Raw genomic sequence first — 27669 nt, forward strand, 5'->3', positions numbered from 1 at the left:
TTGAGAGATAAGTGATACCATGAAGTGAAACAATATTAGAATAATTGGGATCCCAGAAGAAAAGGAAAGAGAGGGAGGGGGCAGAAGGTATATTGGAGCAAATTATAGCAGAGAACTTCCCTAATCTGGGGAAGGAAGCAGGCATTCAAGTCCATGAGGCACAGACAAGCCCCCTCAAAATCAATAAAAATAGGTGAACACCTCGACGTATAATAGTGAAACTTGCAAATCTCAGAGAGAGAAAAAACCTGAAAGCAGCTTGGGACAAGAGGTCCATAACCTACAAGGATAGAAACATTAGAATGGCAGCAGACCTGCCACAGAGACCTGGCAGGCCAGAAAGGACTGCCATGATATATTCAGGGTGCTAAATGAGAAAAATATGCAGCCAAGAATATTTTATTTAGCAAGGATGTCATTCAAAATAGGAGAGATAAAAAGATTCCAGGACAAATAGAAAGTAGAAGAATTTGTGATCACTAAACCAGCCCTGCAAGAAATATTAAAAGGGATCCTCTAAGCAAAGAGAGAACCCAAAAGTAACATAGACCAAAAAGGAACAGAGACAATATACAGAAATAGTGACTTTACAGGTAATACAATGGCACTAAATTAACAGCTTTTAGTAGTTACTGTGAATGTAAATGGGCTAAATGCCCCAGTCAAAAGACACAGGGTATCAGGCTGAATCAAAAAGCAAGACCCATCAATATGTTGTATGCAGGAGACTCATTTTACAGCCAAAGACACCTCCAGATTGAAAGTGAGGGGGTGGAAAGCCATTTATCATGCTAATGGACATCAAAAGAAAGCTGAGGTGGCAATCCCTGTATCAGAAAAATTAGATTTTAAACCAAAGACTGTAATAAGAGATGAGGAAGGACACTATATCATATTTAAAGGGTCTTTCCAACAAGGAAATCTAAAAATTGTAAATATTTATGCTCTTAACATGGGAGCAGCCAATTATATAAGCCAATCAATAACAAAATTAAAGAAACGCATTGATAATAATACAATAATAGTAGGGGATTTTAATACCCCACTCACTGAAATGGACAGATCATCTAAGCAGATGATCAACAAGGAAACAAGGGCTCTGAAAGACACACTGGACCAAATGGACTTCACAGATACATTCAGAGTATTCCATCCTAAAGCAACAGAATACACATTCTTCTCCAGTGCACATGGAACGTTCTCCAGAATAAATCACATTCTGAGTCTCAAATCAGGTCTCAACCAGTACCAAAAGTTTGGTACCATTCCCTGCGTATTTTTGGAAGATAATGCTTTGAAACTGGAACCCAATCACAAGAGGAAAGTTGGAAAGAACTCAAATACATGGAGGCTAAAGAGCATACTAAAGAATGAATGAGTCAACCAGGAAACTAAAGAATTTTAAAAATTCCAAGGAAACAAATGAAAATGAAAATACAACTGTTCAAAATCTTTGGGATGCAGCAAAAGCGGTCCTAAGAGGGAAGTATACAGCAATAAAGCCTTTCTCAAGAAACAAAAAAGGTCTCAAATATAAAACCTAACCTTACACCTAAAGGAGCTGGAGAAAGAACAGCAAATAAAGCCTAAACCCAGCAGGAGAAAAGAATTAATAAAGATTAGAGCAGAAATCAATGAACTAGAAACCAAAAGAACAGTCGAACAGATCAATGAAACTAGAAGCTGGATCTTTGAAAGAATTAATAAGGTCGATAAACCCCTGGCCAGAGTTATCAAAAAGAAAAGAGAAAGGACCCAAATAAATAAAATCATGAAAGAGGAGAGATCACAACCAACACCAAAGAAATATAAACAATTTTAAGAATATATTATGAGCAACTATATGCCAACAAATGAGGCAATCTGGAAGAAATGGATCATTCCTAGAGACATATAAACTACCAAAACTGAACCAGAAAGAAATAGAAAACCTGAACAGACCCATAACCAGCAAGGAAATTGAAGCAGTAATGAAAAATCTCCTAACAAACAAGTGTCCAGGGCCACATGGCTTCCCAGGAGAATTCTACCAAACATTGAAAGAAGACTTAATAGCTATTCCTCTGAAGCTGTTTCGAAAAATAGAAATGGAAGGAAAACTTCTACACTCATTCTATGTGGCCATCATTACCTTGATCCCAAAATCAAAGACCCCACCAAAAAGGAGAATTACAGACCAATATTCCTGATGAACATAGATGCAAAAATTCTTACCAAGATACTAGCCAATAGGATCCAACAGTACATTAAAAGGATTATTCACCACAACCAAGTGGGATTTATTCCTGAGCTGCAAGGGTGGTTCAGCCTCTGCAAATCAGTCAATGTGATACACTACATTAATAAAAGAAAGGACAAGAACCATATGATCCTCTCAATAGATGCAGAAAAAGCGTTTGACAATGTACAGCATCTTTTCTTTTTTTCTTTTTTTTTTTTTTAAGATTTTATTTATTTATTTGACAGAGATAGAGACAGCCAGCGAGAGAGGGAACACAAGCAGGGGGAGTGGGAGAGGAAGAAGCAGACTCATAGCAGAGGAGCCTGATGTGGGGCTCGATCCCATAACGCCGGGATCACGCCCTGAGCCGAAGGCAGATGCCTAACCGCTGTGCCACCCAGGCGCCCCTACAGCATCTTTTCTTGATTAAAAGTCTTCAGAGGCACCTGGGTGGCACAGCGGTTAAGCGTCTGCCTTCAGCCCAGGGCGTGATCCCGGCGTTCTGGGATCGAGCCCCACATCAGGCTCCTCTGCTATGAGTCTGCTTCTTCCTCTCCCACTCCCCCTGCTTGTGTTCCCTCTCTCGCTGGCTGTCTCTATCTCTGTCAAATAAATAAATAAAATCTTTTAAAAAAAAAAGTCTTCAGAGTGTAGGGATAGAGGGTACAAACCTCAATATCATAAAAGGCATATACAAAAGCCCACAGTGAATATCATTCTCAGGGGAAAACCTGAGGGCTTGTGTCCTAAGGTCAGGAACACAGCAGGGATGTCCACTGTCCCCACTGTTGTTCAACAGAGTATTAGAAGTACTAGAAATCCTCAGCAATCAGAAAACATAAATAAAAGACATCTGAATTGGCAAAGAAGTCAAATTGCCAATCTTCACAGATGACATGATACTCTACATGGAAGACCCAAAAGACTCCACACCAAACTGTTAGAACTGATACGGGAATTAAGCAATGTGGCAGGATATAAAATCAATGCACAGAAATCAGTTGCATTTCTATACATGAACAATGAAACAGAAAAAAAGAGAAATTAAGTAGTCTATCCCATTAACAATTGCACCAATAACCATAAAATACCTAGGAATAAATCTCACCAAACAGGCAAAGGATCTGTACTCAGAAAACTATAGAACATTCATGAAAGAAATTGAGGCAGACACAAAGAAATGGAAAAACATTCCATGCTTATGAATTAGAAGAACAAATATAAACATGTTTATACTACCTCGAGCAATCTATACATTTAATGTAGTCCCTATCAAAATATCATCAACTTTTTGTCACAGAGCCAGAACAAATAATCCTAAAGTTAGTATGGAACCAGAAAAGACCCTGAAGATCCAAAGGAGTGTTGGGAAAGGAAACCAAAGCTGGTAGCATCACAATCCTGGACTTCAAGCTATATTACAGAGCTGTAATCATCAAGACAGTATGGTACTGGTAAAAAAAAAAACAGATACATGGATCAATGGAACAGAATAGAGAACCCAGAAATGGACCCTCAACTCTATGGTCAACTAATGTTGGACAAAGCAGGAAAGAATATCAAATGCACAAAGATAGTCCCTTCAACAAATGGTGTTGGGAAAATTGGATGGCCACATGTGGAAGAATGAACTGGATGATTTTCTTACACCATACACAAAAATAGACTCAAAATGGGTGAAAGACAGACCTAAATGTGAGACAGGAATCCATCAAAATCCTAAAGGAGAAGACAGGAAGCAACCTCTGTGACATTGGCTGCAGCAACTTCTTGCTAGACACATCTCAAAGGCAAAGGAAACAAAGGTAAAAGTGAGCTATTGGGACTTCATCAAGGTAAGAAGCTTTTGCACAGCAAAGGAAACAGTGGACAAAATCAAAAGACTGCCAACAGAATGGGAGAAGGTATTTGCAAATGTTTTATCAGATAAAGAGCTAGTATCCAAAATCAATAAAGAACTTATCAAACTCAACACCCAAAGAACAAATAATCCAATCAAGAAATGGACAGAGGGGCGCCTGGGTGGCACAGCGGTTAAGCGTCTGCCTTCGGCTCAGGGCGTGATCCCAGCGTTCTGGGATCGAGTCCCACATCAGGCTCCTCCGCTATGAGCCTGCTTCTTCCTTTCCCACTACCCCTGCTTGTGTTCCCTCTCTCGCTGGCTGTCTCTTTCTCTGTCAAATAAATAAATAAAATCTTAAAAAAAAAAAAAAAAAAAAAAAAAAAAAAGAAATGGACAGAAACCATGAACAGACATTTCTCCAAAGAAGACATACAAATGGCCAACAGAAACGAAAAATGCTCCACATCACTCAGCATCAGGGAAATACAAATCAAAACCACAATGAGATACCACCTCACACTAGTTGGAATGGCTAAAATTAACAAATCAGGAAACATCAGATGTTAGTGAGGATGTGGAGAAAGGGGAACCCTCTTACACTGTTGGTGGGCATGCAAGCTGGTGCAGCCACTCTGGAAAATAGTATGGAGCTTCCTCAAGAAGTTAAAAATAGAACAGCCCTACTACCCAACAATTGCAGTACTAGGGATTTACCTCAAAGATAAAAAGTGATCCAAAGGGGCACCTGCAGTCCAATGTTTGTAGCAACAATATCTGCAATAGCCAAACTATGGAAAGAGCTCAGATGTCCATCAACAAATGAATGGATAAAGAAGATGTGGTACATATATACAATGGAATACTTCTCAGCCATCACAAAAATTGAAATCTTGCCATTTGCAATGATGTGGATGCAACTGGAGGGTATTATGCTAAACAAAAGAAGTCAATCAGAGAAAGACAATTATATGATCTCACTCATCTGTGGAATTTAAGAAACAAAAGATAGGATCATAGGGGCAAGAGAGGAGAAAATAAAACAACACGAAATCAGGAGGGAAATAAACCATAATAGACTCTTAATCATAGGAAACAAACTGAGAGTTCCTGGAGGTGAGGTGGATGGGGGAATGGGGTAACTGGGTGATGGACATTAAGGAGGGCATGTGATGTAATGAGCACTGGGTATTATAAAAGACTGATGAATCACTGACCACTACCTCTGAAACTAATAATACATTATATGTTAATTAATTGAATTTAAAAAATAAAAATAAAAAACACAAAATTTGGTATTAATGGATAAAGAGGATGTGGTATATATATATATACAGCAGAATATGACTCAGCCATAAAAAAGAATGAAATCTTGCCATTTGCAGTGATGTGGATGGAGCTAGAGTGTATTATGCTAAGCAAAACAAGTCAGAGAAAGACAAATACTATATGATTTCAGTGATGTGGAATTTAAGAAACAAAACAGAACAACATATGGGAAGGGGAAAAAAAGGGAGAGAGGGATGCAAACCATAAGAGACTCTTTGTTTTCTTCAAGTTTCAGAGGTAGGATTTAATGATTCATATAGGAGCCAGTGCTCATTACATAAAGTGCCCTCCTAAATGCCCATCACCCCATAAGAGACTCTTAAAAATAGAGAACAAACTGAGGGTTGATGGAATGAGTTGGGTAGGGGGTGGGCTAGGTGGGTGGTGGGTATTAAAGAGGGCACTTGTAATGAGCACTGGGTGTTGTATGTAAGTGATGAACCACTGAATTGTACTCCTGAAACCAATATTGCACTGAATGTTAACTAAAATTTAAATAAAAACTCAAAAAAATTGGTATTGCCAGTGTCTTTAATTTTAGCCATTGTAGTGGAATCACATTTAGGTTTTAATTTGCTTTTCCCTGATGAATGATCTGAGCATCTTTTTTTATATTCATTTACCATTAGTATATGTTCCTTTATAAAGTTTGTTGTAATCTTTAGCCCATTCTTTAAATGTATTGCTTGCCTTCTTACTATAGAGTTTCAAAAGTTCTTTATATATTCTGGATAACAATTGTTCATTACATATGTGATAGCTAATATTTTCTCTCCATATGTGGTTTACCATTTCATTAATGTCTTTCAAAGAACAGAAGTTTAAAAAAATAAATTTTGATGGAGTCCAGTTTAGCAGTTTTTTATGGGTCTTGCTTTTTGAGTTCTTTAAAGAACTCTTTGTCTAATATATTTTTTTATCTAGCGGTTTTATATCTTAGCAGTTAAATTTGGACATGATCCACTTTGAGTGCATTTTGTAATGATACGAAGGGTGAAGGCTCACTTTTTCTATTTGGATATCCAGTGGTTCCACCAGCATTTGTTGAAAAGTTTATCCTTCTCATTGAATTATCTTGGAACCTGTGTAAGTAAATCAGTTGAACCATGTGATTTCTTTATAAATCTTGATCTCTGTGTCCATCCTATGTCACTAATGCACTGTCTTGATTTTTGTAACAATAAAGGTCGAAGGAGTTCTTCAATGTCATTCTTTCTCCCAATATTGTTTCAGTATTTTAGGTCCTTTGCATTATCATGTAAATTTTAGAATCAATTTCTTCAAAAAATTCTGCAGGGATTATGATTGGGATTATGTTGAATGTATAGATTAATTTAGAAAGTATTAGCACATTAAGAATATAGTCTTCCCATCCATGGAAATGGTACTTCTCCATTTATTTAGTTCTTCATTAATTTATCATAACAGTATTTTGTAATTTTTATTGTACAGCCCTTGCACATATTTTCTTAAGTTTATCTTTATGTTTTTCATGTTTTTTGACATGAATGGTAGATGGCATCTTTAAAAAAATCATTTTCCAGTTTATTGCTAGTGTGTGAAAACTGATTTTTGCATATTGACATTGTATCCTATGGTATTGCTAAATTTATAAGTTCTAATAGCTTTTTGTAGATTTTTTATGATTTTACATTTATTAAATCATGTAGTCTGCAGGTAAAGATATTTTTATTTCTTCCTTTCCAAACTGAGTGTTGTTTCGTTTTCTTGACTTATTGAATGGCCAGGACTTCTGTAAAGTAGAGTAAACATCCTTGCTTTATTCTCAGTCTCAAGGAGGAAAGCATGTAGTCTTTCATCATTAGGTATGATGTTATTTATAGACTTTACATGAATGCCAATTATGAGGCTAAGTTCCCCTCAATTTATTGTTTGCGGAGAATTTTTTAAAAATCAAAATGGGTGTTGAATTTTTAAAAATGCATTTGTGGGGCGCCTGGGTGGCACAGAGGTTAAGCGTCTGCCTTCGGCTCAGGGCGTGATCCCGGCGTTGTGGGATCGAGCCCCACAAGGCTCTTCCGCTATGAGCCTGCTTCTTCCTCTCCCACTCCCTCTTGCTTGTGTTCTCTCCCTTGCTGGCTGTCTCTATCTCTGTCAAATAAATAAATAAAATCTTTAAAAAAAAAATGCATTTGTGCCTCTGTTGAGATGATCGTATTTCTCCTATATTTTGTTTGGTGAATTATGTTGATTTTTAAAAAAGATTTTATTTATTTGTCAGAGAGAGAGAGAGTGAGCATGAACAGGGGGAGGGGCAGAGGGAGAGGGAGAAGCAGCCTCCCCCTTATAAAAAAGCCTGATGTGGTACTTGATCCCAGGACCCTGGATCATGACCTGAGCTGAAGGCAGACTCTTAGCTGACTGAGCCACCCAGGCATCCCAAATTACATTGATTTTTGAATGTCAAACCAATCTTTCATTCTTGGGATAAATCTCACTTGGGCATTATAGATTATCTTTTTATATATTGCTGGGTTTTATTTGCTAATATTTTGGTAGGGACTTGTGTTTCTGTGTTCATGAGGGATATTGTTTTCCTTTAGCTCATTCATTGTATTTTCTTTTCTTGTGAAGTTGGGGGATAGGAGGATAATGTTAGCCTGATAACATGAGTTGAGAAGTTTTCCCTGGTTATCTGTTTTCTAAAGGAGTTTGTGTAGGATTGGTATAATTTGGTTCTTAAGTATGTGATAGAGTGTATCAACGAAGCCATCTGGGTTTGGATTTTTCTTCGTGGAAATGTTATTTATAAGTATTCATTTAAATACTTTATTTATAAATATAAATACTTTTATTTATATTTAAATATTTTTAAATATAAATACTTATATACTATTTCTTCTAATTTGTGTAATTCAAGGAATTTATGCTTTACTTAACCTGTCAACTTTATTGGCGTAAGTAAAGTTCTTTACAACATTCCTTTATGATCCTTTTAACTATAGTGACATATTTTTCATTTCTGATATTGGTAGTGTCTTCTCTCTTTGTTTTCTTATCAGCCCACCTAGAATTGATTACTTTTATTTATATTTTCAGAGTCAACTTTTGGTTTCATTGATTTTTCTGTAGTCAGTCTGTATTTCTATATTATTGATTTCTGCTGTTACCGTTATTATTTCCTTCTTTTGAACTGAATTTGCCTTTACTTTCTTGCTTCTTGAGGTGGAAGTTAGATTATTTTCCCTCTTTTGTAATATAGGCATTCAGAGCTATAAATTTCCCTCTAAACACTATGCACCTGCATCCCACAAACTTTCAAATTTTTGTTTTCATTTTCACTCAGTTCAAATATTTTCTAATTTTTGTTGTGATTTTTTTGTTGTCCCATAGGTTACTTAAAAATGTGTTTTTAGGGGTGCCTGGGTGGTTCAGTTGGGTAAGTGTCTGACTCTTGGTTTCAGCTCAGATCATGATCTCAGGGTCCTGAGATTGAATCTCATGTTGAGCTCTGTGCTCAGTGCAGAGTCTGCTTGTCCCTCTCCCTTTGCTCCTCCCTCTGCTCTCTCTCTCTCTAATAAATAAATAAAATCTTAAAAAAAATAAATGTGTTTTTAATCTGAAAATATTTGGAGATTTTAAAGATCTCTTTCCTTTATTCTTAATTTAATTCCATTGTGGTTAAATAACATATTCTGTAAAATTTCAGTTCCTGAAAGTTTTTGAAGCTTGCTTTATGGCTCAGCATATGGACTCTTTTGGTGACTATTCCAACTGCTGTTGTTAGATGGAATGTTCTGAGAGAGTCGATTAGATTAATTCATTTGGCTGTATTGTACCAATCTTTTATATCCTTACTGATTTACCAGCTACTTAGAGTGTTGAAATCTCTCTTTTAATTATGTATTTGTCTGTTTCTCTTCTGCCAATTTTTCCTTTCTGCATTTTGATGCTCTTATTAGGTACATATATTTTGAGGAGTGTTATGTATTTTTAATGAATTGGCACTTTTTAATCATTATAAAATTTCCTGATCTATCTCTAGTAATATTTTTTTTAAAAGATTTTATTTATTTATTCAACAGAGATAGAGACAGCCAGCGAGAGAGGGAACAGGGGGAGTGGGAGAGGAAGAAGCAGGCTCATACCAGAGGAGCCTGATGTGGGGCTCGATCCCATAACGCCGGGATCATGCCCTGAGCTGAAGGCAGACGCTTAACTGCTGTGCCACCCAGGTGCCCCTCTAGTAATATTTCTTATCCTGAAATCTGTTCAATCTTATATTAATATAGCCATTCCAGCTTTCTAATTTTATTATTTGTGTTTTTAGTATATATATTTCCCTGTAATTTTACTTTTAACCTGTATATATATTTATATTTAAAGTGTGTTTCTTGCAGAAAGCACGTGATTCAATTTTCAAAATCCAGTCTTACCATCTCTGCCTTTAATTGGAATGTTTAGATTATTTACATTTACTATAATTACCAATATAACTGAGTTTAAAATACCATCTTGCTATTTGTCTTGTCTGTTCCCTTTTCCTCCTTTCCTGCCCCCCCATTTTTGCATCTCATTTTCTCTCTATTACTGACTTACTAGTTATAAACATCTTTGTTATTTAGTGGTTGCTTTAGGGTTTAGAACAATAATTTTTAAATAAGCACTGTCTTTCTTCAAATAATGACATCACTTCGTATGTAACCTTAGTATACTGCCATTTCCTCCCTCCCTGTCATTTTTGCTATTGTTATTGTACATTTTACTTTTACATATCATTAATCCATGATTTGTGGCTATTATTTTTGTTTTACAAAATGATAATCTTTAAAGATTTTATGTATTTATTTGAGAGAGAGTGAGAGAGCACACGTGCATGTGGGGAGTGGGGTGGGGGTGGGGGGATAGTTGGAAACAGACTCTGTGCTGAGTGCAGAGTCCAACATGGGGCTCGATCCCAGGATGCTGAGATCACTACCTGAGTTGAAACCAAGAGTCAGACAGTTAACTGACTGAGTCACCCAGGCGCCCCATTCCTCCACATTATTGCCAACACTTGTTATTATCTGTTTTTTTTCATTATAGCTGTCTTATCAGGTGTGAAGTAGTGTATGTGGTTTTGATTTACATTTCCCTAATGACTAATGATGTTGAGTATCTTTTCATGTGCATATTATCCACTTCTATATCTTCTTTGTAGAATATCTATTCAAGTTCTCTGCCCATTTATAAATTGAATTGTCTTTTTGTTATTGAGTTGTGAGAGGTTTTTTTTTAATATATACATATATTCTGGATATGTTTATTATCAGTTTTAGGACTTACAAATATTTTTTCCCAGTCTGTTGGCTTGTCTTTTGGCTTGTCTTTTTCACTTTCTTGATGGTATTCTTTGAAGCACAAATGTTTTTAATTTTGTTGAAGTCTAATTTATCTATTTTTTTCTTATGCTTTTGGTGTTGTATTTAAGAAGCTTTTGTCTAATACAAGGTCATAAAGATTTATCCCTATGTTTTCCTCTAAGAGTTTTGTAGTTTTAACTCTTATATTTAAATCTTTGACCAATTTTTAATAGAATTTTGTTTATGTTATAGAAGGGATCCAATTTGATTCTTTTATGTGCAACTATCCAAATTACTCAGCACCATTTGTTGAAAAAACTATTCTTTGCCCATTGGGTTGTCTTGGTGTCCCTGTCAAAAATCAGTTTACATAAATGTGAAGGCTTATTTCTGGATTCCCAATCTCATACTTATGACAGTGCCATACTGCCTTAGTTACTACAGATTTGTAGTAAGTTTTAAAATAGGAAAGTGTGAATACTTCAACTTGTTTGTTTTTTTTTTTTTCCCAAGAAGGTTTTGACTATTCTGGGTACCTTGAAGCCACTATTCCTTCAAAGCTGTTTTCTGCTTCCTTCTTCTTTTGGGCTGCTATAACAGAATACCATAGACTGGATGGTTTAAGCAACAAGCATTGATTACTCACAATTCTGGAGGCTGGGAAGTTCAAGATCAAAGTGTTGGCAGATACTGTGATCTTGTGAGAGCATTCTCCCTGGTTTGTAGATGCCTGTATTCTTATTGTATCCTCACATGGCTAAGAGAAAGCCATAGTCCCTTCTCTTCTTAAAAAGACTCTAATCCCATTTGTAAGGTCTCTAGCCTCAAGACCTAATTATTTCCCAAAGGCCTCACCTTCAAATACCATCACCCTGGGGATTAGGTTTCAATTTACAAATTGTAAAGGGACAGAAACATTTAGTCCCCAGCATTGCCCCTACTCCTCCTAGGACTCCATTTACATATATGTTTGAATGTTTGTTATAGTCCACAAGCCACTGAAGCTCTGCTCATTTTTTAGTGTTTTACTTTCTGTACTTCTAAGCTTCAGTAATTCTAATGCTATGGCTTTAAGTTCACTGATAATTTCTTCTGTAATATCTAATCTACTTCTAAAAATTTGAATTTTAGTTAGTTAACATACAGTGCAATATTGGTTTCTGGAGTAGTATTCAGTGATTCATCACTTACATACAACAGCCCATGCTCATCACAACAACTGCCCTTTTTACTTATTTTTATTTTTTTAAAAAAGATTTTATTTATTTATTTGACAGAGAGAGAAACAGCCAGCGAGAGAGGGAACACAAGCAGGGGGAGTGGGAGAGGAAGAAGCAGGCTCCCAGTGGAGCAGGGAGCCTGACGTGGGGCTAGATCCCAGGACCCTGAGATCACGCCCTGAACCAAAGGCAGGTGCTTAACGACTGAGCCACCCAGGCGCCCCCAACTGCCCTCTTTAATGTCTAATGTGCTCTGAATCTCATCCAATTAATTTTTCATTTTAGATCCATTTTTCAGTTCCAAAAGTTACTTTTTTCTTTGCATCTTCCTTTTCTCTTCTGTTTGGTTCATGCTTTCTTGAAATTCTAGACCATATTTGTAATAGCTTCTTAAAAGTCCTATCTTCCAATTCCATCCTCCATGTCATTTCTAGATGTTTTTTCTTGAGTGACTTTTCTCCAGTTATGATTTACATTTTCATGGCACTTGTTTGCTATTCCTCTTCCTGCATTGTGGTCTGGAAAGTGCCTTAGGCAGAAAGCTGGGATAATTAGAGAGCTCACCTTGTTTGTTTTCTTTTTCTTAGGGTCCACAGTCCTGTGCACCTCTAGTGTCTGAAAAAGTTGTTTCACATATTTTATCTGGCTTTCTGGTGCGTGTGTGTGTGTGTGCGCATATGATGTGTGTTTTGGTTAATACACCATGGCCCTTTATATTATTTTTAAATATAATTTTATTTCCTTTCCCCCCTATTTTCTGATTCTTATACTCTTATTTGTCATGTTGGCTTTCCTGAATTAATTCTCTACATTTCTTTTTTACTTATTTATTTATTTTTATTATGATAATGTTAGTCCATTTTTCTCTTTTTTCTTGAAGACTTATACAGTTTTATCATTTAAGCTTTGTATTGAATATTTAATTTCTTCTATCCTATTTTAAATTTTGCTGTGATTTTTGAATCACCATCTCTCTGGTTCAACTTCTTCACAAATTAAACCTGTCCCCGGTAACTTTATTTTTAAGGTATTCTATCCAGGTAATCTTTTAAATTTTTTCTTCTTTCATCTCATCTTATTTGGAGTCTAGCATTTTTGTCCTGTTATATATTGAAATTTCAGGTATAGAGAAGTTTCAGGTATAGAGAAATTTCTAAGAGGTTCATGTGGCTTTGGTCAGAAGAAAAAAGTACAAAGCCCTGTTAAAGCACTCCATTTCTGAAATATGCAAAAAAACATGATACTTGACCAGATATAATCTTACTTTTGCCAAATCCAGTGGATTTCTGTCAACATATTATCTGTCCTCCTGTCAGCCACTCAACAGCACCAAAAGCAAGGAGCCATTCCCTCTTTCTTGAAGCTTCTTTTTCTCGTCTTCTTCTATAGCATTGACTTCTCCTAGTGACTTCTCATCTATATGATCTCTAAATATTGGAGTGTTTCTGGCCTCATCTATTCTCTATCCCTACTGTCTTTCACCCAGACTCACAGCTTTATTTATCCTGTTAATACTGTTGACTCTCAAACTTTCCTATCTTCTCCCTTGAACTCCAAATGCCTACTTGATATGTCAGTTTCAGAGTCCAACAGGTATTTCAATAGAAGGAATTATTTTATTCCTTCCTTTGTATTTCCCAACTTATAAAAGCTACCAGTCTCCCCACATCCTCACACAAAAAACAAGGATTTGTCCTTGATTCTTCTCTTTCCTTTATTCTTGTGCAGCCTACTCAACAAGTTCCATAGGTTTGATTAAAAAATATACCTCCAGTCCATCCATTCCTTTTCATCTCCAAGCAACCATCTTTTCTTAACCTCTGCAGTAGTCTCCCAGCTGATCTCTTTGCTGTTATTCTTGCAACCCATTCTTTAAAAAAATATATATATATATTTTTTAAGATTTTATTTATCTATTTGAGAGAGAGCATGAGCAAGTGAGAGAGAAAGCATGAGCAGGGGGAGAAGCAGGCTCCCCACTCAGCAAGGAGCCTGATGTGGGGCTCCTGAGCCACCCAGGCGCCCCCTTGCAACCCATTCTTCACATAGCTGATAATCTTCTAAAACTGTAATCCTTTTAGTGACTTTCTATTGTATTTAGAATAAAGTCAAACTCATGACTATGACCTAAAAGATCTTTATGATCTGGCCCCTATCATAATCTCATGTTTAACTGTTGCCTCTTCATTCATTCAACAATTATTGAGTACTTAAAATGTGTTAGAGGGGCGCCTGGGTGGCACAGCGGTTAGGCGTCTGCCTTCAGCTCAGGGCGTGATCCCGGTGTTATGGGATCGAGCCCCACATCAGGCTCCTCCACTATGAGCCTGCTTCTTCCTCTCCCACTACCCCTGCTTGTGTTCCCTCTCTTGCTGGCTGTCTCTATCTCTGTCAAATAAATAAAATCTTTAAAAAAAAAATGTGTTAGAGACCCAGCTAGACACTGGGGCCCCTATCACAGTAAACTGGTCTCTTTTTGGTTCCTAGGATACTCAGAATCTTTACATTTGCTGTTCTCTATGCTTGGCATGTTCTTTTCTTAGCTCTTTGCACAGATTTGTTCTTTATCATTCTTCAGATCTCAGCATAAATGTCATTTCCTCAGAGGTCTTTTTTGATAATCTGTTTTAAAATATCAACTGACCCCTTTTACATTATGTCATCCTATTTAATTTCTTCATAGCCCTTTTCTTCTGTGCTTATTTATTTTCTGACTGTTGCCTCCCCTGTCTCATTTTAATGTAAGCTACTTGAGAGTAGAGACCCTGTGTCTGTCTTGATCATGGTATCCCCAGTGTCTAGAACATGTTTTCTGAACACCTGAAGCAGTGCCTGGCATATAAAATATCATAAATATTTTTAATAGATTAACTTGATGGGGATGGGTTCAGGAAAAACAACACAGAGGAGGTAACATTGAGTTCAATCTTAAAAAATAAGAGTTTGGTTATTTAGACTTTATCATTAGGCTGAATAATCAATAGTAATGAAAGTATTTATTTTGATTACACATTTATCCTGATTATGCGTTATTAACATAGCCTAAGAATCACTGTAGGTGAAATAGCTTGGTCTTAATGTCATTCAGAAAAACTTCCTTTGGGAGGCTAGCATTTTTGTCCCATTATCAAACATCCTTTGGGAGGCTAGCATTTTTGTCTTGTTATCAAACTTTCATTTTATTTTCAGATTTAAAAGCATAACAGGGGGGCTACTGGGTGGCTCAGTTCGTTAAGCATCCAAACCTTGATTTTAGCTCAGGGTTGTAAGATCGAGCCCCACATTGGGCTCCATGCTATCTGCTTGAGCTTCTCTCTCTCCCTCTTCCTCTGCCCCTCCTCCCTCTCACTTGTGCTCTTGTTCTCTCTCTCTAAATAAATAAATAAATAAATAAATAAATAAATAAAATCATTTAAAAAAAGCATAATAGGATAAGGCTTTAAGAATAATGGCAATAACTGAAATGAATTTTGGTAATTATTATAATTAACAACTAATCAGATCATTTAAAGTATATTCACCACTCATTACCAAGAATTGTGTGTAGAACCTGGCTTACAAAAACACTTTGGAAAAATACTTATACTGCACTTAAGATTGATGCCAATTTGGGAGACTGGAATTCTCCACTTTTCTCTCCCCAGGAAAAGTGAGCTTCTGTGCTTGGCTGCTCTGTTCCTGTTTTCCATGTGGTGTATAAAGAATGTTACACACAGCACAAGTCTTCTCTACTTGACAAAAACTTAGACTTCAGGCTCTGTCACTTTGATTAGGATCATATACATGTATAGTGTATTTCATATAAGGCTGTCGATCTATCTCAAAATCATATTATTCATACAAATACTGCAAAATCATAGGAAAATTAAATAATTCTGATGAATACAAAATGCCCAGTGGGGCAAAAATCTAGAAGAGCAGTCTAAAACTTAAAATCTTTTTAAATGCAGAATTTATCCCACGAACTTCTTACATCCTTCATGTTGTAAATTGCAACAATTAATTGAGTCATGCTTCCTTATTGGTCTTTTTATTTTAAACATCCATCCTGATTGTTCAGTAGCATTTTGGGCATTTTGGGCAGTTCATTTGTAGTATAATACATGTAATATTTTCATAATTATCTACTGCTTATAGTAGTTATGGGACTAGCTAGGTAATAGATCTGAATTTGGAAACAAGTCAGGGGAAACATTTTTTAAAGTCAGTGGATAGCTGTCTGGAAGTAGTTTTGAAAACAAGAGCTCTGTTTATGGGGGAAAGAAGCCCTTCATTGCTCCTGTGGCTCCAGGTAAAGAAATTATACTACAGCCCACCCCATTGCCATACCAGAAACTATGAGGTCATGGCAGTGGCTCAGCTTACAGATGACTATTTCCAGGAAGCCTTCCCTAGCCCCAGACTGAGTTAGTGCTACCACAATACTTATGAAAACAGAATCACATTGTAGTCCTGTTAGCTGTTGACTATGGGTTTTTTGAGCCACAGGACTGCATCCTTTCTTCCTCTGATCTACATAGATTAGTACAGTGTCTGACAGACATGTAGGTGTTTAGTACATATTTGAATGAATAAATAATTGAATGAATATGGTATGGTATGACATAACATGCCATGAATATAGCTAGTGCGAATTAGAATAAGTTCAAGATCCATATACTTGCCCAAGGAGGAGCAGCCAGGAGAGAGTTCAGGTCTAATCACAGTTATTAGAAATTCATTCATTGGGAGATCAGAGTTAAGTGGTAAGAAATCTAGTCTTTAGAGGGAAACATTTGACGGAAAAGTAATACAGAGAGAAAAAGCATATATTTCCTTCTCAGAAAATCCTCTTACTGTTGGTGAGGGGTGAAGACATTGGGGTATGGAAGAGAAAACCAAGTAAGAGGGCAGATTTATGCAAATAAATACAGTAAGAAGTAGAGATTCATATGGTAGTTTTAGAGTTAATCCAGAATAGTTTTTAAAGTAATAATTTTTTAATCACAATTTCATATAAATACTTTAAAATTATTTTTTCTTTACACTACCTTCACATGCAGAAGTTGGTTGTCAACTGCTATGAGCTGATTAAGATTCTCCAGCATTTCTAGGTCTCTTATGTCATCAATATTATTATTGCTGATATTCAATATAGAGAGGGATTTCTGTAAGCAAAATAAATTAGCATTAGTAAATAGTCTAATTAAATGCTGTATATAGGAACCAGAAATCTTAATCTGTGAAAAATTTAAGATTTATCAGTTCAGGCTGTTTTGCTCTTCAGGCAAGAAAATTAAAAGCCATGGAGATTTTGTTTTTATGCCAAATTTTTTCAGACATAACTTTAAGGTCTTTAGTAATTGTGATATGACTTATTATTTTTGTCTAAACTTCCTTCATAAGTCTGATTTCCTCTTCTAGAATATAAAAGAAATTTATAGAAAAAAGAAGCCAGGAATCAAGCAGCAAAGAAAGAAAAAAGATGCCCCAACAAACAAATGATAACACTGTAGAAAAATGCTTATTTCAGTTTAAGCAAATTATCATTTTGTGTTAAATGCCACTAAGATTTGTACTTACATAGAAGAAATAGTTTTTGTCTGTTTTTCTAAATAGGAAAAGTGACTAAAAGGTTATCTGGTTTAATTTTTAACTTTATCTCTCTCTATAGTTTTCTCTTGACAATCCATATGTTCAGAAGGCACTTAAAATAATAATTAGCTAATTAACAAGCAGTATCAACATCAGCTATTAGTGAGGACATAAATACACAACAGAGCAACACTAAACCAAAGCCATCTTAAAATCTATAGCCTAATAATCTCTACCAAGGTTGACTCTACCCACCAAGACATCCATATAGCCAACCTTTAGAGGAAATACTTCTTGATACTTTTTAAGAATTTAAATACAACTTAAAAAATTATGCCTTATATTTAGAATTTTGGAATCTGTTTGGATCTTTGCAAAAATTCAGCAAGCAAAAATGCGTGTACTGATGTTTGTAATAAAACTGACCATCCCCATAGAGGGATCAATTTATTTGGGTCAGTTGAGGTGAGCGGATACACAGTTGATTCTATGGGGAGGATAGGGAAAGGGTAGGACAGAAATCAGATCACTTCTTTCTTTTCCAATTTAAAGGACTATTTTTCAATTTTTATAAATTTGGTTCACAAACCTTCTATTGCCCTCTGTTTCTGGGCCCTCTAAAATAAAGCCAATGAAATCTATAAACACACAACCATGCTCCCTTTACATCTCTTGCCCCAGAATTGAAGGTAGCGTATCCTAACAAATCCCATTTTGAGAATTAGCAGAATCCTTCATTGCGCCCTCTGGGTTCTCAACTAATCGTAACACCTTCACAATGTATCTGGGTGTCAGGTCACAGCTGGAGCATCAAATCTGGTACTCCCAGATCTACCTGCTTCTGATGAGGCAGAGCTGTATGTAGTGCAACCTACAATCAATTAGAATCCAGCGAGAAAACAATTATCATCATCATGATTCTCTAGGTTGTTTAAAATTCGCCAAATAACTGTGCATTACTCTTTCCTTAGGCTTTTTCCTAATATTTTAAATTTTGAATCATGATAATCACCAAAGCTGAAATTATGAATGAATTGACATCTGAATCAGAACTTAATAATTTACATAACCTTTCCACAATCCTTTTGATCCTTTTAGTACCATAAAGGCAGGCATTATTATTCCCACTTTATAGCTGCTGAGTCTCTAAGAAATTACGTGAGAAAAGTTAGTTTTAATCCTCAAATAAATTCTCAGCTGATTGGAACCAGAAAAGACCCTGAATAGCCAGTGGAATGTTGAAAAAGAAAACCAAAGCTGGTGGCATCCCAATCCTGAACTTCAAGCTATATTACAAAGCTGAATCATCAAGACGGTAATGGGTACTGGCACAAAAACAGACACATAGATCAATGGAACAGAATAGAGAACCCAGAAATAGACCCTCAGTTCTATGGTCAACTAATCTTCAACAAAGCAGGAAAGAATATCCAATGGAAAAAGGACAGTCTTTTCAATAAATGGTGCTGGGAAAATTGGACAGCCACATGTAGAAGAATGAACTGGACGATTTTCTTACACCATACACAAGAATCGACTCAAAAAGGAATGAAAGACGTAAATGTGAGACAGGAATCCATCAAGATCCTAAAGGGGAACACAGGCAGCAACGTGTGTGACTTTGGCTGCAGCAACTTCTTGCTAGACACGTCTCAAAGGCAAGGGAAACAAAAGCAGTAATAAACTATTGGGACTTCATCAAGATAAGAAGCTTTTGCACAGCAAAGAAAAGAGTCAACAAAACTAAAAGGCAACCTGCAGAATGGGAGAAGGTATTTGCAAATGTCTTATCAGATAAAGGGCTAGTATCCAAGATCTATAAAGAACTTCCCAAATTCAACACCCAAACCCCAAATAATCCAATCAAGAAATGGGCAGAAGACCTGAAAAGACATTTCTCCAAAGAAGACATACAAATGGCCAACAGAAACATGAAAAAAGTGCTCAACATCACTCGGCATTAGGGAAATAACAAATCCAAACCGCATTGAGATACCACCTCACACCAGTCAGAGTGGCTAAAATTAACAAGTCAGGAAACAACAAATGTTGATGAGGATGCAGAGAAAGGGGAACCCTCTTACGCTGTTGGTGGGCATGCAAGCTGGTGCAGCCACTCTGGAAAATAGTATGGAGTTTCCTCAAGAAGTTAAAAATAGAGCTACCCTACTACCCAACAATTGCACTACTAGGGATTTACCCCAAAGATACAAATGTAGTGACCCCAATGCTCATAGCAGCAATGTCCACAATAGCCAAACTGTGAAAAGAGCCCAGATGTCTAATGACAGATGAATGGATAAAGATGTGATATATATATACAATGGAATATTACTCAGCCATCGGAAAGGATAAATACTTCCATTTACATCGATGTGGATGGATCTGGAGGGCATTATTACTGAGCAAAATAAGTCAGTCAGAGAAAGACAATTATCATATGGTTTCACTCATATGTGGAGTATAAAAAACAGTGCAGAGGATCATAGAGGAAGGGAGGGAAAACTGAATGGGAAGTCATCAGAGAAGCAGAAAAACCATGAGAGACTCTTAATTATAGGAAACAAACCGAGGGTTGCTGGAGGGAAGGAGAGTGGGGATGTGGGGTAATTGCATTATGGGCATTAAAGAGGCACGTGATGTGATGAGCACTGGGTGTTATATGCAACTGATAAATTATTGAACACCACATCTAATGGCTAATTGAATTTAAATTAAAAAATTCTCAATTGGCTATATAAACATACAGAGTATATATAATGTCCAAATATCCAAATATACCTTTGCTACCTTCCTTTTCCATTATAACTGTTATTAACTAAATTCTTTGTCAGAATACTCAAATGTGGCCTTACTGCCAGAGAATGAAGAGTTCTTGGATCAAACAGAAGCTTTTCTCCAAGAGGAAGCCTCTGACTCTCCACATGAAGCTCTCTTAGTCCTTCTAATCCTTCCAAACCTTCTATGACAGCAATATAATTGCCTCCCAGATACCTGCAAAATATAAAACAATTTTAAATATACATTCTGAAAACATCATGGTCTGTAAACATGATAAAAACATTAACAATCACTAAGCTGACTGAAAATTAGGTATGTGGAAATATGTGGAATATTCTTAGTAATGAATCAGTGAAAGGTTTATTTATATGATTCTTACACTTTAGTCTAAGAAATAAGTTTTTTTTTTTTTAAAGTGAGAGAATTGGAATAGTCCTTATTAAATGATCTACTGGTACTCCTTTTATATGTTAGGGTGAAGAATCATCTGCATAGCAGGATTGTTTTTTTTTTTTTTTGAAGATTTTATTTATTTATTTGAGAGACAGAGTGAGAGAGAGCATGGAGGTGTGAGGAGAGGAAGAGACAGACTCCCTGCTGAGAAGGGAGACCAACACAGGGCTCCATCCCAGGACCCTGAGATCATGACCTGAGCGGAAGGCAGACACTTAACCAACTGAGCCACTTAGGCACCCCCTGGGTATTAGGCTTAAAAATGGAAAATTTTTGGGCCTAACACCAGAGATTCTTGTTTGGCTATCTAGGTCAGAACCCAGCAATCTGCGTCTTTAATTAGCATTTTCTACCCCACTTTCTTCGCATTCTGAGGTTCTTGGCCCACTTTTTGAGAGGCACTGATAATTCTTCCAGTCTGGGAAAACTGAATACACCAGTTATCGTTGTTGAATTAAAATCATTATAGGCAGTAAATGCCTTTTACAATCAAATCTAAATCAACAATATCAACTCTATGACCCTGCCCCCTTGAGATGTGTGATTCGGAAAGGAAAGCTCATCTGGTTTCCATGGAAACTTTTTTCACCAGTTGAGTCTTGAAGGATGCTTTAGGTATCCTTATAAGTGGTTAAGACAACCCACCCTCCTGCAAAAGAAAACTTTATCAGGCCCAATGAAACAAATTGCCAAGTATTACATGTGTAACAGTTTATTTTATACTAATAATACTACAAGAGAATAAAAATTGAGGCCTGTTTCACAAAACTGCAGGTAATGGAGAGGCCTGCATGCAAAAATATTGCTGTAATGATGACAAACGATTACATTCCTTAAAAATAAAAGCACTTACAATTTTTCCAGTTTCTTTAATGACCTGAGGTTCTCTATATATGAAATACAGTTGTTCTGTAGGTATAAGTGGGTCAGATTTGTAGCATAATTCAAGTTAGTCATTCGACTAATACGGTTATCATACAAATATAAAACACTAAGATTTTTGCAAGGAGAGAGGTCTTCCTAAAAGGAAAACAAAAACAAGTCATATTTAATTTCTCCTGAAAATTTAGAAGTTTGTTTTTAAGAAAGTTTTTCACTTAATCATTCTGCAAATTTCCTTAAGTTTAATATAAAAGAACAATATTTCTCTGTTCTTAACATAGTCAAAACAAGTCTAGAATGATTGTAAAATTAGTTCTAGGCTTTAGTATTCTGTAACTATATCAATAAAATTGGATTTGTTAAGAAAGATTTTCCTAGGGCAAGCAGTTTTCCTCGGAAGCAATTAGGTTCCTCTAGAAGTTGAAGCATTTAACAAATTATTGCTTCAGCATTATAAATCAGGGTTTTTTTTTTTAAGATTTTATTTATTTGAGAGAGAAAGAGTGAGAGCAAGAGGGAGCAAGAGAGAGAGCATGAGCGGAGGTGGGGGAGTAGGGGTGGAGGCAGAGGGAGAAGTAGACTCCCTCTGAGCGGGGAGCCCAAAGTGGGGCTCAGTCCCATAACCCTGAGATCATGACCTGAGCTGAAGGCAGACACTTAACCGACTGAGCCACCCAGACACTCCTATAAATCAGGTCTTAATCTTTCTGTAGGATTAGAAGTAAACTAGTTTGTGATACTGAAAATGGGAAGTCATATAGATAGTCAAGAGCAGTAGATTAATAAACTATGATAATGCTTTTGAAGGGAATACTGTTTAACCATTAGATATCCTTTAGTTTCTTTAGTAATATTTTGTAGATCTCAGAATGAAAATAGTACATTCAATATGACCCACTATCATAAAATTATATGAATACATGCCTAGAAAAAAGACTGGAAGGACATCACCTACACGTTAATAGTGGTTTTCTCTGCATGATGGGATTATGTCAGTTTCTTTTTATGTGTATTTCATAGAAATGCATGCTAGTTACTTTTGAGATAAGAAAATAATTAAAGGTATTTTTTAAAGTCTGCCATTTCTTATGCAGTGGTAGAGTCAACCTAGAGTAATTCAGCAAGAGGTGAAGTGAAGTGATGCTCAAAGTACCCCAGCTTGGGGTACCTGGCTGGCTCAGTTGTGGAGCCTGAAACTTTTGGTCTTGGGGTTGTTTAAAGCCCCACATTGGGCATAGAGATTATTTTAAAAAAAATTGAATCTGAAAAGTGTCAGGTTTTATTAACAATATTTTTAAAATATAATCAAATCTTGGGAATTTTAAGTTTACAAGGTATTCTTATCTTAGTGTGATTTTTTTTTTTCTGGTGAGAGAGCACTGGTGCATGTGCGTGCGATGGGGGGGGGGGGAAGGACAGAGAGAATCCCAAGCAGGCTCCATGCCCAGTGCAAAGCCTAACGTGGGGCCCAATCTCAGGGCCCTGAGATCACGACCTGAGTTGAAATCAAGAGTGGGACACTTAACCAACTGAGCCACCCAGCCACCCAGGTGCCCAACTGAATTATAGTTGGCCCTTGAACAACATGGATTTGAACTACATGGGTCCACTTATACAGGGATTATTTTTTGATAAATACTGTACAATAGTGTAATGTATTTTATCTTCCTTATGATTTTCTTAATAACATTTTCTTTTCTCTAGCTTACTTTATAGTAAGAATACAGTATATAATATATATACAGAATATGTGTTAATTGACTTTATGTTATCAAGACTTCTGGTAAACAATAGACCATTAAGTTGTTAAGTTTTTGGGACTCAAAAGTTATACAAGGATTTTCAGTTGTGTTGGGTGGTAGGATGTTGGGGAGTGTGGGGGTGTTGGTGTCCCTAACCCCTGTATTGTTCTAGGGTTAACTGTAACTAGTTTGCTTTCCTCCTAAAAAAGATATCTAAACCAAAGGAGCACTGTTTGTGAGGGGACAAAACAGGCTCTCTGCAGAAGGCAAGTCTGTAATGCTATAATGAGATAGAGAGTTTTCTGGGCAATTGGATTCATGGGGAGAAGAATCACTAAGAAAATGGAAAGAAGGGACTCCTAGGTGGCTTAGTCGGTTAAGTGTCTGCCTTTAGTCAGTTAAGTGTCATGATCCTGGGATTGAGTCCCACATGTCCTTGCTCAGCAGGAAGCCTGCTTCTCCCTCTGCCAGCTGCTCCCCCTGCTTTCGCTCGTGCTCTCTCTGACAAATAAAATAAAATAGAATTAAAAAAAAAAGTGGAAAGAAATACAGAATAGGAACTTAGTAGAGTCTCTGCAAAAAAAGTTATCTTAATTGACAGTTGTGCCTGAGGCTTTGGTATTTTTTTTACTCATTTTGATAAACATTTACTAAGCACTTAATATGGGTTAGGCACTGTGTTGGATGGGGGATTTAGAGGGATGTGAACAAAACAGACATCATCCCTGCCCTCATGTACCTTAAATTTCTGAGGAAATTTCTCTTATCTATAGTCTTTAACATTTTATTGTAGACAACGGACACCAATACAAATCGCCTAAAAGGGTTATTGCTCCTTTTAAAGTTTCCCAAATTAAAGCCAAGAATTAGCTTAACACAGAGAACATATAGTGTCAAGAGTGTATCCAAGCAAACATAATCTTGTCTGATATAAATTATAGTATAACCTCCATTTATATAACCAGTTAAATTATGAGTGAAAAAGATTTCACTGTTTAAGTTTTGAAATATGGTATTTGCATAGTTAATTCTTGCTGTCTTGTTAAAAAAAAACTCATATTCCAAGGATCTGGAATTATACAAAAGTATCATCTTTGAAATTATTTTCCAACATACACTTTCATATCTAGTTTGCTACATTATAGAATATTTCAGAGGGACATATACATTTAGCACGTATATTTAACAATCATGATGGTATATTTTATAGAGCCCTAGTTTAATAATTTTAACATCAAAAGCAGGAAATTAAAATGAAAATACAATTTACTAATCAAAATACAGTTAATAAGTATGATCAAAGTATAGTTAATAAGAATGTATTTTCTGATATCAATTTTTAAACTTTACATTGTTAATTATGTAAAAATAGGAAATAATTTCAGAATTCTTACAATTACATCTATATTTTTGTCTGAAAAATTTATATGAGTTATTTTCTTCAGGTATTGTGAAGTGGTTTCTTCTTTTCGGGGTTTAAGATTGCTATTTTTGGCAATTAGATCCAAGGTTAGTCGAACCATGATTTCTCTATAAATCAAACTCTCAGCAGTAGCTCGGCTCTGATACCATGTCAAAAGCAGGTCAAGGCATTGTTTTATGCCCAACTTTCTAAAAATGAAAGAAAGAAAAGGAGTATTATATACATGGTAATTTAGGAAAAATTATTTTGACTTTTAAATTTTCTTCTATAAAACTATTTGATAAGCTACTTCAGAGACATTTTTAAAGGCACTTAGGTATTTTCTAAGTTTATAGACTTAATTCTTTTTATAAAAAGATTTAAAACACCAAAATTAATTAAATATACAGTGCTCATTCACTTCTACTTTTAAATCTTTTCCTCTCCCTAGTACTGAGTTGTTACTGTGGGCATCTTTTAAAGGATTTTTTTTCCTCTCAAGAAATATCATCTCATGTTCTCATGTGAAGAAACTAAGGCCCAGAGATTTGTCTCCAACTACTCAAGGCAGTAGTCATCTGGCTCCTTTTTCCATAGTACCCATGGCGATCATATTTTCTAAACCCTCAAAACAGAGCACATCATGTAAAAACCTTGAGTTTGTACAAAGGACAACAGTGCAAAACACTTGAACATGGAGCTGGCCTTGAAATTTTGTTATGTTACTACAACTGTAATCCACAAAGAGGCAACATAAGACAGTATTTTTCAGTCCAGACTGCCTGGGTTCAGATTTTGGCTCCATTGCCCCCTGGTCAGGCAATCTTGGGCACGGTATATCAGTTTGTTTTTTCCCCCCGTATCCCCCCACTCACAGTACAGACCAGGCAATGGGCCTGGGCTGAGATGTTTTTGGTGGGTTTACTCTGCTTCCTCTTTCTGTACAGTCCATGTAAGAACACAGCCTGTGGTAAGCACCAGGGGGCTACGTTACCTCTGTTTCTTATACAATTAGAATAATGGTACCTACTTCCAAGGATATTGTGAAGATTACATAAGATAATCATGTATAGAATATTCTGCATGGTGCCTGGTACATAGGTCAACGAATGCTTGCTATCACGTTATTTTATTGTTTTGTTCACAGATAAGCTGAATACTATTCACTGTTTCACCTGGAATACATTAGGGCTATTAAATAAGGGGAACATACTATTAATAAAATTAATTAATAAAATATTGCTTTATGTAAGAGATCCAAATGTGGTCCATAAGTTTAAAGTAACCCATTTTTTCAATCATCCAGGAAGTATAGCTATTCAAGTGATAAATATCCCAGTTTTGTAAAATTTACTATATTTTTTAAAGTATAGTTTAAAATTAAGCATTATTATTCTCATGTATCTGGAATTTCACCAACAAAACCCTTCAATTTGCATCATATTCTGGCCATGAAATCAATACTTTGGAGGAAAAATGAATTTAGTAGAAGATGGATTCCAATTTGCATTTTCCTACATTGACATATAGCTACCCAGGCTATATTATATAAATGCCCACAATAAAATATTTGAAGATATGGACTGTATCCTTATATACTTCAGAACGCAAAATGTAATCTATAGAATAAAATTATTAAATCTTTGTAGATTTTTGAAATTTGCATGAATTCATTTTATAACAAAAATTTAAGATTATGTTTACAGATCAAATTTCAAACATGACAATAATATTCTGAACAAAGTTTCTAATTAAGTAAAAAAACCCTTTTCTTAATATTGTCTTAAAAATATTTCATGATGAAAGTGTAAAGAGTAACACCACAGTCATGGACTTACAGGCCACCTTAAAATAGAAAACATTATAAATACATTAGGAACCCTTCTATACCTTTCTCCCTATTCTTTTATTTTTAGCGTTTAGGGTTTGATGTCTCCTATTTTTAGACTTTAGAGTTAGATTCATGTCTTTATACTTTTACTATAGATGTATGTTTAGCTAAACAACATATAGTACTTTTTAAAATATATTTTTACAGTCATAAATGGTACTATTCTGATTCCAACTTTCTTTTTTGCTTCATGTTTTATTTGTGAGAATCATCAGAGTTGATATGTATAGCTCTAGAATACTTGTATTGCTGTATAACATTCGATTGTAAGGAATTTATTTCTTATGATGATAGATCTTTGGGTGTTTTTTTTTTCTTCTTTTGCAGTGTTGCTTTTATGATTCTTATATACATGTAATTTTTAGCACATGTGCAAGAGTTTTTTTAGGGTTTAAAACTGGGAGTGGCTATTTCTGGGTTGCACATTTTTAACTTCACTATTAATGGCCAAATTGTTCTCTGAAGGAGTTTTACCAGTGCAGTTAAGAGAGTTCCGATTGTTAGCCGAGATGCCCTTCAACAGATGACTGGATTAAGAAGCTGTGGTCCATATATACAATGGAATATTACTCAGCTATCAGAAAGAACGAATTCTCAACATTTGCTGCAACATGGACGGCACTGGAGGAGATAATGCTAAGTGAAATAAGTCAAGCAGAGAAAGACAATTATCATATGATTTCTCTCATCTTTGGAACATAAGAACTAGGATGATCGGTAGGGGAAGAAAGGGATAAAGAAAAGGGGGGTAATCAGAAGGGGGAATGAAACATGAGAGACTATGGACTATGAGAAACAAACTGAAGACTTCAGAGGGGAGGGGGTGGGGGAATGGGATAGACTGGTGATGGGTAGTAAGGAGGGCACGTATTGCATGGTGCACTGGGTGTTATACGCAACTAATGAAGCATCAAACTTTTCATCGGAATCTGGGGATGTTCTGTATTGTGATTAACATAATATAATAAAATTAAATTAAAAAAAAAAAGAGTTCCGATTGTTTTACAATGCAATCTATACCAGTGTCAGCA

General features: G+C 35.9%; 1 protein-coding gene and 1 non-coding gene across 6 annotated transcripts in view; both read right to left on the minus strand.

Moving 5' to 3' along the window:
- The window catches only part of PPP1R42 (protein phosphatase 1 regulatory subunit 42), a 46617-nt gene that overhangs the window by 15706 nt on the left and 3242 nt on the right, over window positions 1-27669 (minus strand). For 3 of the 5 annotated variants that reach the window (XM_034668859.1, XM_002916387.4, XM_019796542.2), the window contains exons 2-5: window positions 24740-24956; window positions 21575-21741; window positions 20343-20481; window positions 16944-17060 (exon numbers count right to left, since the gene is read on the minus strand). In XM_034668859.1, coding sequence (XP_034524750.1) covers window positions 16944-17060; window positions 20343-20481; window positions 21575-21741; window positions 24740-24868 — 552 coding nt within the window. In that variant the 5' untranslated portion in view covers window positions 24869-24956. The remainder of the gene's footprint in view (window positions 1-16943; window positions 17061-20342; window positions 20482-21574; window positions 21742-24739; window positions 24957-27669) is intronic. The other 2 variants (XM_034668861.1, XM_034668860.1) reach the window with 1 other exon arrangement.
- On the minus strand, window positions 25605-25734 carry LOC117803898. The gene has a single exon (XR_004628019.1). It is a non-coding gene; the product is annotated as a small nucleolar RNA SNORA51 (small nucleolar RNA).

This window comes from Ailuropoda melanoleuca, chromosome 9 (genome assembly GCF_002007445.2).
Source record: "Ailuropoda melanoleuca isolate Jingjing chromosome 9, ASM200744v2, whole genome shotgun sequence".
Taxonomy (NCBI): Eukaryota; Metazoa; Chordata; class Mammalia; order Carnivora; family Ursidae; genus Ailuropoda; species Ailuropoda melanoleuca.